Source organism: Hibiscus syriacus, unplaced genomic scaffold (assembly GCF_006381635.1).
Source record: "Hibiscus syriacus cultivar Baekdansim isolate YM2019G1 unplaced genomic scaffold, ASM638163v2 tig00110295_pilon, whole genome shotgun sequence".
NCBI classification, from domain to species: Eukaryota; Viridiplantae; Streptophyta; class Magnoliopsida; order Malvales; family Malvaceae; genus Hibiscus; species Hibiscus syriacus.
Window position 1 is genome coordinate 108,081 of NW_024062667.1, and position 17,112 is coordinate 125,192.

At 33.8% G+C, this 17,112-nt stretch overlaps 2 protein-coding genes across 2 annotated transcripts; one reads left to right on the forward strand and one right to left on the reverse strand.

Moving 5' to 3' along the window:
* Window positions 1-6,798: 6,798 nt before the first annotated feature.
* LOC120116434 (ankyrin repeat-containing protein P16F5.05c-like) lies at window positions 6,799-12,082 on the forward strand. The gene is made up of 7 exons (XM_039136937.1): window positions 6,799-6,867; window positions 7,037-7,124; window positions 7,668-7,755; window positions 9,312-9,376; window positions 11,446-11,514; window positions 11,602-11,651; window positions 11,758-12,082. The coding sequence occupies exons 2-7, from the start codon at window positions 7,056-7,058 to the stop codon at window positions 11,867-11,869; spliced, it is 453 nt and encodes a 150-aa protein (XP_038992868.1). The 5' UTR covers window positions 6,799-6,867; window positions 7,037-7,055; the 3' UTR covers window positions 11,870-12,082.
* Window positions 12,083-14,062: 1,980 nt separating this feature from the next.
* On the reverse strand, window positions 14,063-15,883 carry LOC120116430 (protein LATERAL ROOT PRIMORDIUM 1-like). The gene is made up of 2 exons (XM_039136933.1): window positions 14,616-15,883; window positions 14,063-14,535 (listed from the first exon to the last, which is right to left on the reverse strand). The coding sequence occupies exons 1-2, from the start codon at window positions 15,580-15,582 to the stop codon at window positions 14,276-14,278; spliced, it is 1,227 nt and encodes a 408-aa protein (XP_038992864.1). The 5' UTR covers window positions 15,583-15,883; the 3' UTR covers window positions 14,063-14,275.
* Window positions 15,884-17,112: the final 1,229 nt, after the last annotated feature.

The window sequence follows — 17,112 nt, forward strand, 5'->3', positions numbered from 1 at the left end:
CATCATTAAGTAAGGTTGAATTATTCTTTTTGTGGTGTATGTAAACCTGCACAAAGGTAAACTTGGGCTTTTGGTTCGCCCGTGTCTTTGAGTGTGTTGTGCAGTCGATTGCTCACTTATTCTTGGTCCTTACATAACTCACTTTGCATCTCATCTTTTTCCATTAACCTTTAATACTAGTACTACACAATTCACTTACGCTTTTGCTATGGATCTTTAAATGCAAGATGCTTAGACACCATGAGATTCCTCGCCGGCACTCCCGACGTACCTCATATTGTTCCTCCCTACACCATTATGCCTCGCAATCAATGAGTTTACCTCTGGAAGACTGCTCCACAACCGAGATCGACCAAGCACCGACACAATGAGATCCATGAAGTTTATGGACGCCTCGACCCCATCGAGGCTAACTTTGCTGAGATCTTATCTTACTTTCGTCTGAGTACATCTCATTGTGATTGTGGCCATCTTTGGACTAGGGGAGTATTTTTGTTTCATGTCTTGTGCTTTTCTTTACATATTGAGACAATATGGTCTAAGTGAGGGGATGAAATTTGCCTATTAAATTTTTACCTTCCTTATTCGATTGATTGGGATTAAGTTTTTCTGATGTTCATGTGTTGAAATCTCTTGTTGCATATATTCAAATTTACTCTATACTTTAGCTTCCTTTTAGATCGTGACGATACTTTTATTGAATTTAGTTTGCATGATGGTTATTGACATAGTTGGTGATTTTTTGTTAAGTTTTGATATTTCATGCATTTGTTAATAGATATGTTTTTTATTCAGTACATGTTACCATTCATGTGAGATCTGAGCTTAACGAGCATATATTTTCATTCTTGCTCATTGTTTGATTGAGTGTGTCGGACTAATTTTGATATTCTAGTACTCGTAACCTTAATGCATATCGAGACTACATGCTAGACTTAATGTTTTAATGTGATAGAGGCACTTAGGATTAAACCTACTCTTTCCCAAGTAGTCTTCCCATATATATATATATATATATATATTATCGAATTACTTTTTGAACCTTTATCATTTTCTTTATTTTTATCATATAATTAAACTCAAGCCTTTTATTTTTAGACCTCTTTTCTACTCTTATCAAGACAAGAAGGTTAGTTATCGAGCAATGTAGAAAAAAACATTTTTTTTTTGGTTAGTAATTAACCTTCTTGGTTGGTTCACTAATATATATATATATATATATATATATATATATATATATATATATATGGGAAGACTATTTGGGAAAGAGTATATTTAATCTTAAGTGCCCTTATCACATTAAAATATTAAGTCTAATATGTAGTCTTATATGCATTTAGATTACGAGTTGTAAAATATCAAAATTAGTCCGACACGCTCAATCAAACAATGAGTAAGAATGAAAATATATACTCGTTAAATACAAAATTTCACATGAATGGGTAACGTGTACTGAGTTAAGAACATAATCATCAACAAATGCATGAGATATCAAAACTTAACGGAAAATCACCAGCTACGTTACTAACTATCATGCAAACTAAGTTCGATAAAAGCATGATCCAAAAGGAAGCAAAAGTATAGAGTAAATTTGAAGATAAGCAACAAGAGATCATAAAAACTTAATTCAAACCAATCAAGGTAAAAATTTGATAGGCAAATTCTACTCCCGTCACTTAGGTAAATATTGTCCTGATCTAATGACGGTCGCGACCACGACAAGATATACCCAGTAGAAGGAAAGATAAGATTTAAGCAAGATAAACCTCGATGGAGTCGACACATCCATGAACTTAAAAATTATTATACATTAATTGGTTTAAGACTCGGGTAAAATAGAGATTATCTAGACTATATCTTTTATTCAATTTCTAATTGTTTAAAGTAATTTTTTGTTCAAAGTAATTATTTAACATTTTTTATTATTATTTTAAGTACACGATCTGTTACGACAATTAAAAGAATTATTATCCATTTAAAATCTGATATGTAGTGTGTTTATAAAATTTTATTTTTAAAAATTATTAATTTTAAAAAATCCTAAATTTCTCTAATTTTTTTATTAAAAAAACCCTAAAACCTTTAATTTTAAACCCTCCGTTATCATCGTGTCACCAATGCCAGATGGTCATTCATTTGTTATCGCGCATCCATTGATCCCAAACCCATGAATCTCTAATTTTAAATCCTTAAATTTTTAAAATCTTTAATTTTAAACCCTAAATCCTTACATTTTACCTATTGTCCCAATGTTTGTCCTTGCCCATTACCTTGTCCTTTATATGTGAAGCAGTCTAATTGAAGATTTATGTTTATTTTAATTTGTTTAATTCAATCAATTTATTTTTCTTCAATTAGAGGCTGATATGTGCCTTGATACATGTAACTAGTGATACATGTCACTAGTGACACATTTCATATAATTAGAAGATTATATTTATTAAATTAAAATAAAATTAGAACTAAATTGATCTAATAAATAACTAATAGGAACTAATGGCTTAATTGAAATATTTAAATAATTAAGTGGTTTCCTTGAAAAATTAAAATATCGGTGATTTAAATAGAAAAGAATAATAGCTAAATGGTCATAGATATAATTTATCATAATATTTATTGCTTTCAATATGTAACAGAACATCAATAATGGAGTGCTTCTAAGTAAATCGATTTGAATTGATTTAAAATAATTTAATTTGAATTAACTTTGAGTTATAATTTTATAAATTCGTTTGGGAATTAAAAAGTTCCGAAACGAATTATAAAATATAACTCTAATATCTCAAAATTTTTAATGATTAATAGATTAATTTTTAAGTTTGAGTTAAGTCTATCAACTCTCTATAATATGTGTATATCATATATTAAAAAATATGTAAAAATATATATATATTGTAAATTGTTATAGAAAATTATTTAAATTAGAATCAAATAGAATCCCGATGTTATAAATATTTATAATTAAATTTTAAAAAAACTGAAACAACTCAAATTTTATAAAATCGATTTAAATATAAAAAAATCAAATTTAATTTAATTTATAATACATGACTGTTAATTTGAATAACTCAAACTTTTTTAATTCAATTCGACCAAACTCACACCCCTAGTTGTGAATATGGATATTTTGAGCCAGTGTTTTGAAAACCGGATCAGACCGGCCGGTTCAACCGTAAACCGTTGCCTTGTCCGATCCATTCTATCCCGGTTGAATCGGTTCTAGTGAACCGCAAGGAACCGTTCGAATCGACTTAACCTAATTTTTTTATATTTTATTAAATATTTTTAGTATTTTTATTTAATTTTTTAAATAATTATGACGTCGTCCGGTTCTTATAATCGGTCTAACTGGTTCGACTTGTTGAATCCGGTTCTAAAAACCATGTTTTGAGCAACATCAGATCACGCTCACCTGCTCCACTTATTCATCCCTTTGAAAATATCGCATACCTGCCTCCAACCCACCTGTTCCCGTTTTAATTGTTTTCTGCTTTGTAAATAATAAAGGGAAACTAATTCAACAAGGATAATGAACCGTACGCCAACCAAAACATAGATTAATTTAATTAAGATTTGATCATTAACTTGAAAAAATGTTAATCATTATTATATGGCAGTGATATCATTTGTTTCGTCCCAAAGTCCGATACGTAACTTGCGAGCATGTGGAAGCTGATTAGATTCATATCAACTCTCTCCTTCCTCTTCTTTTCCTTCTCTTCATCAGTTGCGGCTGATGGAGACGGAGTTGCCATGGTTTCAGTCAAAAGAGTGCTTCTAAGCAAGCAGCAGCCGGAGGAGGAGCTAACGGTGGCCGATGAGAAGCAACTGCCTCCCAAGCTGGGAATTCACATGAGAAAAGTAAGATCAGGTGGTGGCGGCGGCGTTGCAACTGGAGCTCGTGGGAGAACGTCTTCTTCAGCCGTCCCAACCCATTTCTCCGCCCCTCTTGTTGCCTCCTGTTTCTTTCTTCCTCTCATCCTGCTCAAGCTTTTTCTTCTATCGAGTTGAGGCTTGAATTCTACTTTTATTAAAAGCTGGTGTATCACCGTTGTTTTTATCTTCCTTTTCTAAATAGAATTACCGTTTTTACTTTATTCCTCTTTGTTACAGGAACCTTATTAATTGATTAAATGTTTGTTTATATATACTTAATCTTTTTTTCTTTCAAAATCTTAATTTAATTTGAGAAATTTTCTTATTTGATAATAACACCTATTATTAACCGTTTTTATTATAGTCGAGAGACTATTTTATAATTTTTAATAGTCGAATATTAAAAATAATAATATGACATTTGTATACTTTACCTAAATATAAAAATTTAAAATAATATTATTAAATTAAGACTTAAATATAAAATAAATGTTTAAACTATACCGTTTTTTTATAAATATGTCTATAATATTTTTTAAATCATGGGCTTAATATTACAAATGTTATTATATTTATAAAAAAAACCTTAATGACATGAATCATATTTTGATAATTTTATTTTTTTAATTAAAAATATTATTATATTTATAAAAAATCTTAATTTCTCTTAAATTATAAAACCCCTAAAATTCATAAAATCCTAAATTCTAATCCTAGCCCACCTCTACCTCTATTTCTAGCCACGACCACTACCTCCGACTTAGTCTCTGACATCCTCCTAGTCAGGTGTAGTTGTAGTTACAGTCAATTTGTAGTCAGAATCGCGTGGGATTGCGATTTTCATCTAGGTTTGTGGGATACAAAATATTGATTGACTGTCGATCGGCCGCAATTTCATAGGGGTATTGATCGTCAGGAGTAGGTGAGATTCGTGGAGCTTCGTCGACGGCAAAGGGCGGCGACTTACTTGAGTTTAGGGGTTTAATTGAAAATTTTCAAAGTTTTGGAGCTATTTCGAATTTTTGTTTTTTTAAATATATAATTTTATTTTTTAATTTTATATAAAACTTTAAAAATACATAATATGACATGGGTCACTTAATGAGGAAAATTAACAGTATTTACGGCTCAGACACCTAAAGTGGTAACGTTTGTAACGTTAGACACTAAGATTAGTCAAAAAAATATTATAGGTATTTATTCTTGAAAAACGCTATAGTTTCTACACTTATTTATATTTAAGCCTTAAATTAACCTTATAATTTTTACAGAAACTTGTTGTTTTAATAATTATTATTGAATAAAAATGATATTTTATTAGAATGTTAAATAATATTTTATTGAAAATAATAAATATAATTAACCATACTAATAATTTATTATTAAAATAAATATATTATATTATATATTATTATACTAAATTTTGACCTAAAAATTGTATTCCGTAAAAGAAATAAAAATAAAAATTTAAAAATAATTTGATATCCGAATAATATATTAGATTATTAAGGTTTAGGGTTTATCGAATCGTATTATACTGTTTTTAAAAATGAAATAAAAATAAAATGCTACAAAAATCAAAATTTTCGGTTCGATTTGAATTAATTCGGTTTACAGCTTTTAACTGTTCACAATTTTTTAAACTCAACATCCAAAAAGCAAACTTTAGTTTAAACCAAATTTTATTTCGTTTCTGTTCTGGTGGGGTTCCTCTGTTTTGCATCGTTTGTGGTTGTGTTTTATGGTTCAGGAGTGATTGGGTGGTCGCAAGAGTTAGTGTTTCCCTGTGGCAGGCATGTATGCAGGTTCGTTTCTTTATTTGCAGAACCATATAGCCGATGATGCCTGAGGGAGTTGTTATGTTGCTCCCGCATCAAGTATAGGGATGGCAAAAAATCTCGAATCTGACGGGGAAAATCGAAAATCGAATTAAACGGGTTGGGTTCGGGGATGATAAACAGGGACGGAGACGGGTACGGGGAAAACCCATTTATTTTAAACGGGGACGGGGACGGGTTTGGTAATCCCCGCCCCGATACCCGACCCGATAAATATTAAAAATAATTATTTATATATATATATATATATTAATAAATTTAATTTAAATAAAAATATATATTTAATTTAAATATATATATATATACCCGGCCCGATTCCCGGCCCAATACCGACCCAATACCCGACCTAATACCCGGTCCAATACCCATTTAAATAACCGTTTGTGCTAAATGGGGATACCCGTTTCCCCGCGGTTTTCTAATTACCCGACGGAGATCCCCGTTTAAATCCCCGCGGTTTTTTAAACGGAGACGAGTACCGAATTTTTAAACAGGGACGGGGACGGGGACAGGGACGGGAGACCAATACCCGGCCCAAACCCGGCCCGAACCCGGCCCGTTGCCATCCCTAATCGAGTATGGGTCTGCTTTGTTATGAATTATGGCTATGGGTGGTGTTAAAGTGGCTGTTCTGCTATAAGGCTCGGTTACTGGTGTTATAGGATTTCGGGCAACAGTTCTCGGCTCCCGGGGGTGTGTTTTTGTTCTCCTTTCACTTGTTCAGTATATGATGCTTTCCCGACACGATCGTGGCGTACTCTTTTTCTTTCGTTTAAGTTTAAAGAAATTTTTTAATTTTTGTATGTCTATTCTTTATAACATGTAAAGTACATCATTTTTAAAAAATAAAATCAAAATAAATTTGATTTAAATTATTATCTTTTCTTTTTGAATTTAATTTAATTTGGAACAGACCAATTTTATAGAAAAATAGAATTGAATTAAATTATAAAGTTTTTATATATAATTAAAATCAAAATCAAACCATAAAAAATCAAATTAAACAAAATATTTCGATTTGAATCAATTTTTTAATTTTTTCAATTTCGTTACTCAACCCTACCGTACATTACACTCTAAAAGAATATTTTCAAACAGAAATCGTCAGCTCTCTCTCAACGCCGCCTCACACAGCGCACAACAAGCGATCAAGGTTCCAGCCCTTTTCTCAAGCTCTCTCAGTTCTTGATCTGTTACTTTTACACGTATAGCTAATCTTTTCCTTGAAAACACTTTATTTGTTCTTTTTTGTGCGTGTGCTCTATAGCATAATTTATCACTGAATTTGAACTGAAAGAATCAATTTCGGCATATCCTTTCAGTTTATTTGGGTTAGAACAAATGGTTATCGCTATAAACGGAGCAGAGCAGATCCCTGCAGCAACGGAGACCGCTGAGGAACTGCTTGAGGTTTTAACACTCATCAATCTTTTCTTAATTGTTTTTGCCATTCAGTTTTTGGGTTATTTTCTTATGAATTTGTAGGCTTTTCTTGGTCGCAAAAATTGAAAGTTAGGATTTATATGATGTTGAAAGGAATGGTAAATAGGTTTCCCTTTACTAGCATACTTGGTAGGAATTATATTCAGAGAGACGGATACATGATTTTAAGCTAGGGGACAATTTATAATATTTTAAAGGGACGAATTTATAAAATTATAGGCTTAGCAGATTATCAATATTAAATACAAAGAAAATATCTAAAACATATTAAAATTTGAAAATTTCAGAGGTACCGACCGCCCCCTGGGTCCATCATTGATTATATTTATATATCTTTTATGTTTATTGTCTGGTAGGATCAGAAAGGGAGAGGAAAGAAAATGAAAATTAAAATCGTGTTGATGCTACTTACTAGTTTTATGCTCCAACTTATAACTCTTCAGCATTTACATTCACTAAGCAATTCAATTCAAACTCAATTCAAGTTCTTCTTTATTCAATGATTGACAGGCTGCCCGCTATGATGATAGAGATGATCTTATAAGATTAGAATCTACTGGTGTCTCTCTTGATTCTAAGGATTCACAAGGCCGAACAGGTTTCCTATTAATTTGATGGCTTCGAAGCTCTTGAAAATTTATTTATGGATCATCTCTTGCTCACATCTTATTAGTTGCATACTTGCATGTTAGACTTAATTGTCCTGAATGCAGTTTTCTATACTTATCATGACATGTAAAAAGAGGTCTATTTGGTAGTTTTATTGGTTGTCTCATTCCTGGACACTTTTTGTATTTGTTTGAAATATTTGCATGTTGGGTCTTGTTGAGGAGATCAGAAAAATTTAGCTAGGAACTTTTACACGATGTGAAAAGGATGTTGCAGCATGTATATCTGATCTTGAATGGCCTTTATCTTGCAGTTTTTTTTATTCTGGGTAGTGGTGTAAGGGCCTAACTGACCTATTTATTGAACTACGCTTTCTAGATGTTAATGTTGAAACAAAACTCACTAGATTTAAAGGAAAAACAAGGCAAAAGCTGCTGGGGTCACCAAAGTAGAAAAATGAAACCAATTGGCAGGGCTTCTTTTCTCTCTTGGCAACTGTTCTATTGACCTGACAGAGCTGTGATCTATTTATAATGGAGTTAAAATTGCTAACATTTTGGGAATCAACCAGCTTGAAATTGAATGTGCCTCTTTAAGCTGCATCACAGTGATAAAGCAAAGGATCACACAACTTCATCCTTTAGCACCAGTGATGAGAGCCGTAAAAGTTCTTAATTATCGTTAGACGTGGTAATTGAGGCATCCATTCAGATGAGAACGTGTGACTGATTGGCTAGCTGGAAAAAGTCTTGAACAATCATGAAGATCAAGATAGTTTTCAATGAGCTTGAAGAATTGTCTTTATTATGGCATGCAGATGAATTGTTAATTTGTTTGTCTAACTTTTAGGGGTTATGCCCTCCATCATGTATATAAAAAAAAGCAGGAGACTTGGATTTTGTTAAAGATCAATTGAATATTGTGGTTGGGCAATGAACAGATTGAGAAAAGAATGAAAAAAGTTGTGGAAAAAAAGGAAAGAAGGGTTAAGGAGAAGAGAAGTCAAGAGGTGATGTGATTGAGTGCTTACATGGCAAAAGAACACCCTATTTTGGGAATAAAATTTTCTGAATACGTCTCTCTCTCTCTCTACACACACAAATGTACATGCATATATTGCATGATTATATCACCCCTATATAGCCAGCTCAAGATTCTAATCATAACATCGTTACCAAATTAAGATGACATTAACATTAGTTTTTTTGGATGATATGATGTTTTTTTCTGAAGGGACACTATATCTGTTATAACCCCACTCAAGAAAGAAAGCTCAAGTCAATAATTCATGTCTTGTTAGATTTCAGTCGGAATTTTAAATCCCATCATTTTGTCAATGTTTAGTTAAGTGATGTTTTTAATCCCAAATGTAGTATTGGAATTCGGTTTTTCTCTCTCTAGCGGTCAACAATTGTGCTAATTTATAGAAATTTCTTTTGGCATTTTGGTTTTCATTTGTGCTTGTTGTTGTTTTCTGTTTACTTTTTGGAAAGAAAGTTTATTTGCTTATATTTCATTAAAAATTACTGTGATTTTCCATTGCAGCACTTCACATGGCTGCGGCTAATGGACATCTTGATATCGTGGAGTATCTCATCAGTAGAGGAGTGGTGAGAAAACTCTGCTATGAATATTTGTCTGGTTGTTTTAATATGTACCAATACCACCCTATCTTCCGAGTTTTCTGACTGGAATGATGACTGAATACTTGATAAAAGAGGTTTAATTTTAATTTAAAGAAAGGGGAAAAAGAGGGCATATGTTATTCGATTAATTTCGAAATATAATAAACTATCTTGATGTGTGTAACAGATGCAACATCCGTGGTGTGCATAAACTTGGAATAAATAAGTCATTTAACTTCCACTATATGTGTGGTTGGGTTTGGTGCATCTCTAGGCCTACACTTACACCATAACAACTGGATATTACTTCTCCTTTTTGGGTTGAGGATTTATATATGAAACAGGCAGGGAATTGAAGAGCTTAGCACAAAATTTGATATGATGAGGAAATAATGCACATAGCCAAGGAACACTAGATCTTGTTGATCTAGAGATTTTCTTTTCATTTTCACACATGCTTTCATGGACCTTACTTTTCAAGCTTAAATCGGAAAAGAAAAATACTTGAATTATTAGCGAGCAAAGGCAAAAAATTACATTCAGTTTTTTGAGGTAAAATAGGGTAATAGATACACTATCCATACGGATAGGGATCTTGCCCACAAGTTCCCTCCAGTGCAAATTACATGGGTGAGGAGGGGGTGGGTAGTGAAGCAATTATTTCCTCCATCTACCCAAAACTAGACAAACATGTTACGGGATAACCTGTTTAAGACACTTTCAACCTTCATACTTACTTGAGGCTTTTGGCATAGAAGGTTAAAATTAGGATGCTCTTTCTTTTCAGGAAGAAAGATGAATTAAATTCCTTTACAAGAAGTTGAAGGGCATTTATTTAAAATGTCTGGCTCATTTCTTGCAGTGATTTGATAAGCGTAAATTGCATGTTTGATTTTGACCTTAATGGCCTGATTGTAAAATCCCTTTTAACTCTTCTGTTTGCTTCATTGTTCCCTTTTTGACATCTCGCTCCATAATGTCTGGTTCTTGCTTTTCCTCGTCCTCTTCACACTCTTTAAGAAGTTATATTTCTTTTTCCTTTTCTGCTGGCCATGAGAGCTCCCAATTTTTTTTTATAGATCGTCTGTCATGATAGATTTCTTCTTGGATGTTTCCTTCCATGACCATTGCTGAGTCTGCTAGATCGATTTTAGAACCCAGCAATGTAGTTGCTCCTTTTGGTTTTCTTTTCCCCCTTTTTCACTTCAATTGTGTTTGGCTACAATGTGTTCAGTTCCTTTAGTCACAGATACATAAGCGTAAATATACAATGAATATGAATGGATTAATGTTGATCTCGCTGTTGTCTTGAAATCATTTTGTTACATTACTCTAGTTCTTTACCTTACCCAAATTACTGCAATGATTTTATATTGGTCAAAGAATTTTTTTCCAATGACAAATTCCACCAATAGGGTGTCTGTTATGTATATTTGGCAATAGCATGTATATTTGTCTAAAAATTTATGAAAATCTCATGCTTTGCATAGCAGCAACTTAAAGCATTTTCCATGAGATTATAAACATGGGTTTTATTTACTTTCATGGTTGCATTAATTTCCCTTGTTATGTAGTTTGTTGGTTGGTCCGATTTTATGGTTTGGTTTGATTAATCTTTTCACTGGTAGAATCTTACTTTGAAAAGAAATGGTCCAAGAGTGACGTTGAAAGTTCTGCAACCTGAATGTCAGTATCAAATCAGTTTACAAAATTTTCATATACCTTAGCCTAGCTCATTTTATGGCAAAAAGAAAAACTCCAAGCTCAATTTAAGGGGATTTCAAGGTTATAAACATCAAAATCTGAGGTTATTGACTATTTTTGCAAAAAGGTCATTCTCTAATGGAATTTCTTGTTGGCTTGGATGGAAAAAGGTTCTTTCTCTGTATTTATTTGAGCTTGGGTTATTGACTATTTTTGCTTTATTTCTCCATAATGGTAAGTTCACAAGGGATTAGCATACATTAAAATATTCATTAAGCATATCTTTGGCATTTATTATTACCTTTTCCCAGAGCATCTTTTTTACCATTTTGAAGATTTTACATGAGCAGGATGTTAATGCTTCTAATGTGGAGAACAATACTCCTCTTCATTGGGCTTGTCTCAACGGTCATGTTGAGGTAACTTTTTGCTGCTCATGCTTGCTAGTCTTTCACTTTAGCCGATCTTACACAAGTTTTGGGTTCTTATATTAATGGTGGTGACAGGTAGTTAAGAAATTAGTTCAATCAGGTGCAAATGTAAGCCTTCTGAACAGGTGAGTTATATTTCTATTATGTTAATATTGATTTTTCTAATTCCTTGTTTGCCCTGTTTTTTCAACCACCAAATACACGATTATTTACGGAATTGGATATGAACAGCCATGAACGAACTCCAATTGACGAAGCTGTGAGCATGGGAAAGATGGATGTTATAGATGCAATTAATGCCACAATGGCAGAATTGGAGCTTACCGGTGTCAATGTTTCCTGATATTGGGCCTCCTAAGAGAAGCATCGATTTATATCCGAAAAGTATGCTTCTTTTCTTATACAAACTAATGAGTAAGGTTATAAATATAATTGTGTTCTCCTCTTGATCCCTGATACTACAAAATTTTGTTGATTGTAATATTGGTCCTTTTGTTGGTGTCTTTTGACTTGTGCCTAAATACTTGATTCTCTAGCAGTGATTTGTTGTATGTTTTCGTCTAGCGCTTTGCGACAGAAGCATCCAATTTATGCTTTTGCCTAAAGCGAGCGATGTTAGTGGAGGAATAAAGGATACAAAAGATCCTCATTTCTCCCTCTTCCCTGATTAATTAACCAAGAATTAAGATTCTTCCCCCTGTTCTCGCTTTATGGTGGCATCGTACTCTTGTTTAGTGGTAGAAATACATAATTATCCTTTGTTGAGTCCTTTAAGTCGTTACTTATTATATATAGAAATGATGAAAGTAGTGCTCTAGAATGATGAAAGTAGTGCTCTAGTTTATATTTTAAAAAAAGATTGGCCAATGAGCAACGGTTGGGTGTTGTCAGTTTCTTGGAAAGAATAGGAATAATAGTAGTGAGGTTGAGCGACCTAGATTTGCTTTTGAAATGGTTCCTTTAAAGTTCTGGAAAGTACTCATGATTGTATTTACACACCCAACTAGGGATGACAATAGGTCGGGTGGGTTTAGGGTCATTTTCACCCTATCTGATAAGCATATACCCTCCACTCGATCTTCACCTGATCTTAGAAGTATACCTTCCACCAAAATTAGAACCGACTTGAGAAATATATTTCCTCCGCTTAAATCAACTAGAGTTTTGGGATCAAAATCCGTATCCAATTTCACCCTACATAAATATTAAAAAGTTAGTAAATTATACAAATAACTCATCGACTATAGATGTTGCACCCGAACCGCATACATACGTGTCAAATATGGATATGTTATACATATGTTTAAGAAGGATTGAAAAGTCGAAATAACATCAAATTAAGCATACCCTCAAACAGCCATCTTCTCTTGGATGCATACCAAGGTTAACAAAGGAAGCTTTAAAATCTTCTCCATTCTCAAACATGACCTGTAAAAGCTTTCATTCGATTTTTTTATGGCATCTACCTTCCGTGTTGCAGTGGTGAGGTAAGGTCATGTTAGTCATTCAATTATGTTTTCCATAATAATATTAAAATATCTCTGTGTAGAAGAAGAGAATCCACTAATAACGTCGAAAAAAAGAGTAATATCAGAAATTTTCATAAAGCAATTTAACATTTAATTCTAATCTGTAATATCTATTTATAAAGATAATTTAAAAATAAAATTTACATACCAAGAAATCTATTCAATTAAATAGAATACATATTTTACTTTCAATTAAATTAATATTTTCTCTAATCATTTTAAGTCTCATCGAATTTAAGTCAAATAAATATATGGGAGTCCTATGTAAAGACAAGGTAACGAGGCTAAACAATGTTGATCACAAATCTCGACATAAACAAGATTATACGCTAGATTTCCAAGCAAAAATAAATAAATTAAAATATGGAAGAAGAATACTGTCATGTTTGGTTGTCTGAGAAAGGTAAGATGCACTTGGAACAACGAGACTCTATTTTGGAACACACATGGCTTTGGACGCGGCACACGGCATTCAAGATTAGCACCAAGTAATAACCCACATGATGCAATATACAAGTAAAAGGGGACAGCATGCTTGAATGGCCGAAAGTAAGACCCTACCAACAATTAAATACAGGGCTCCATCTTATTTTAGTTAACAATTATACACAAGCCAAAGCACTAGGTTGCATCATCATGCAGAACCCTAGGGGGGAAATGGTATCACTAGAAGCCAAGAACAGACATATCCAACACCAATTGTCCTGGTTTTCCACACATAAGAGCAAGAATAAAGCCGACATATGGGGATAGAATATTGAGATAACGTTCAGTACATTGCATGTTTCTAATTACCAACCAAAGCATACACATATTCAATTAATGAAGATGATAGACAATATAGCTGCACTTGAAGAAAAGCAATGCATGCACGATTCCGCAAACTAAACCATTAAAAACAACTCGAAAAAGGTTAGATTCGTGTAAGGTGTGAATTTTGAGAGGGAACACATTTCTCATACCAGGATAACAGAAGAAGCAAGTACATCAGACATTCATGAATGCATGAAACTGCAGGACAACTGCTGGCCTGCTGCTATGTTTTGTTCATGGCCAAATACACAGTTGAAGCCAAAAGGATATGGAGTGTATAAAAGAAGAATTCACCGAAACCATATAAATAATCAGTATGAAGTAGGGAAAAAAAGGATCAAATTTATACTATAATGGATCCCCCAAGTCGATCACTCCACCTTTTTTCTTTACTAGGAAAGATGATCTCAATTTATTGCATTACCATTACTCGAACCACCGTTTCTGCCGCCGCCGCCGCCGCGGCGGATATGCAATTCAGATTTAGCCGGAAACCCATCTCTTCCTTCAAGTACTCCTTGGTCATAAAGAAACCCTTTGAACACACGCCCACCAATCCTAACCACTGCTTGATATGCATGCTCATCTTTACCATCGTCCACTGCCGTCACTCTTACGCACTTAAATACCGCCGGCGCCCGTACTTGCCCCGGCAGTGACCCTGCATCTGCATAAAAAAAACATTTTTCAGCTAAATTTCACCCTCTAGAAACAACCCTAATATAAGGGGGGGGGGGGAAGGCAAACCTTGGTGACTTGAGTTAGTGTCAAAGCTTCTTGGAGTAGTGTTTGAAGTATGAGTGGTCGTAGTAGCCTGTGAAATGACAAGTCTGGGTTTTTTAGCCCCAGAAGTCGACACCGATGAGCCAGCTCCGCCAGTAGTAGCGGCTGCTGCCATGAGCTGGCGATCTCTTCTCCTAGCAGCAGGTGCCCACGTGCTCTTAACGTGCGTAGGGCAATCAAAGCCCCGAGTTTTACAGCACGTTCTACATCTCCTGTGTGTACAATCTTTCTTGGCGTGGTTCCCACAATCTTGACACGTTGTGGCTGAGCTTGAACCTGAACCGCCGCCGCCACTGCTTTGTATCAAATTCATGGAAGAAGAATTGTTGTTGTTGTTGTCAAGGATTGAAGTTGGTTTTCTAAGATTATGCAGGGAGCTTTGATTCTGCCATAACTGCATCCCGCTTAGTTTGCTACGGCCATTGTCATTAATCAAATCAGAATCTTCCATATTTTGTGGAGCTAAATACGGAGATGCTGTAAGAAGTGGGAAAACACCGACGCCAAGTGCCGTGGCAGCATCGTGACAGTTGAATTGATCATTTCCGATGATGGGATCTTGAGCATGGTGGAGATGGTGATGGTGATGATGGTTAAAAGACGCAGGAGCGACAAAAACGAAATCGCGAAGACCAACCATTCCCATTTCTGAGGGAAGGCCGTAGTTGAGCGGACGAACTGAGGGTGGCCATTGAGTGGTGGCGGATTCAGGTGCTGCAGCCACCACCGCGGCGGCGGCGTTTGCATTGAAGCCAGGGGACAGCTCATCGGGGCTAGCTCGGATTGCTGCTGTGGACGATGATGTCGCCCAATCTACAAAGGCTCCTGAGTCTGACGGTAGCGGCTTCCTTGTGGTAGCCACAATGAATAACAAAATTATGCAGATGAAGACGTCTCCTTCAATTGTTAAAAGCTCAATCTTTACAAACATAAGACATATATATAATTAAGGCAGAAAGATGGAGAGAAGTGCAATCAAAGGAAAATATATCTATGTGGGTGTTATATGAGTTAAAGGGTCGAAATCTCTTAAATTGTAGCAGAAGAAGATATAATCATAGAAAGAAAGAGATTATCTTTGTTGGGTGTCTTTTCGAATTCCAATTGCTGCATAGAAAACACTAGTGTTTTGTTCTACTTTCTCTTTTATTTTTTGGGTTCTCCTTTGCCTTCTGCCATTAAACTGCAGCAGCTATACTGAGTGAGAGGCTAAAAGAGAGAAAGAAAATCAAATTGGAAGCCCCAAACCAAAATTAAACTACTAGTCTTCTGAAACAACTACAGTCTTGTAGTAATCTGAGATATAAAAAATAAGAATAAAATAAACAAATGGTATCCCAATTATAATGAAATATTTTATCTACTTATATTATTAAAAGTTATAAAATATTTATCATCTATAGGATGTTGTTTTATTAAAAAAATTATTATTTTATAAAATGATCATCTGATTATTCATATGTTTTAAACTCGTCATTTTCTGCTAGAAAATTGACTGTGGTCTGAGCTGAATGTTAACATGTTAACTGAGATATGGTAAAATATGATCTCATAATCGTATGAGTTGTATTTTGTGGATCAACTCTTCTCGTCGAGAGAATGTTTAAAACATTATGTAAGTGAACCAGTGCATGAAAGCAACCGATATACATCATAAAAATATGATTTTATCATATGTCGATTAGCAAATTAACGTCCACCTCATATAGACATCAAATTTTAAATTAAAAAAGACAGATGTAGAATATATAACTAGTCGGATAATATTTTATATAAATTTTACTAGTCGGGAGACTCAACAAAATAACACTCTATAGTCAAAGAACCATTTTGTAATTTTTAATAGTCGAAAGATTCAACAAAATAATACCCTATAATCAAAGGACTATTTTATAACTTTTAATAATCGATTGACTATTTTATAACTTTTAATAATCGATAAACTTAACAAAATATTATTTGGTTCTCCTGTATGTATTGAGATGAAGTCAAGTAGTAACGGCCCTTTTCTCGTATTTTCTTCCTAATCTATTTTTCTATCTATCTATTTATCTATATATATATATATATATATATATTTTACAAGAAAGCAACACTGAGGTGGGTTCCTCTCTCTCTCTCTCCAATAATCGCACACTAAGTAAAGAAGAGACCTATAAAGAGTTTTGTTGTTTAGTTCCTGTGATTTGATGCCCTTTTTTTAACTCACTTCACGATACCTTCTTCCATGAAACATAGCTTTGCTTTGCTTTACTGACAATGGCTCTCACTCCCCTTCAACTACAAAACATTAGAGTTTGGCTGCCTCTTCTTATTAGGAATGTGCATGGAACTCGAACTCGATGGATTCAGATTCGATTCGATCATGCCATATATTTTTCTAAAAAATTCAGGTTTAAGTTAGGTCGGTTCGGATTTAGGGTGAAAATATCTGACTTAAGAAAATATAATTTTACTGTAT

Excerpts from the sequence above, each read along its gene's own strand:
- LOC120116430 (XM_039136933.1), bottom strand. The coding sequence starts at position 15,582 with ATGTTTGTAAAGATTGAGCTTTTAACAATTGAAGGAGACGTCTTCATC. Across the intron at positions 14,536-14,615 it reads CACTAACTCAAGTCACCAAG|ATGCAGGGTCACTGCCGGGG; the intron begins GTTTGCCTTCCC and ends TTTTTTATGCAG.
- LOC120116434 (XM_039136937.1), top strand. The coding sequence starts at position 7,056 with ATGGTTATCGCTATAAACGGAGCAGAGCAGATCCCTGCAGCAACGGAG. Across the intron at positions 7,125-7,667 it reads CCGCTGAGGAACTGCTTGAG|GCTGCCCGCTATGATGATAG; the intron begins GTTTTAACACTC and ends AATGATTGACAG. Across the intron at positions 9,377-11,445 it reads ATCTCATCAGTAGAGGAGTG|GATGTTAATGCTTCTAATGT; the intron begins GTGAGAAAACTC and ends TTACATGAGCAG.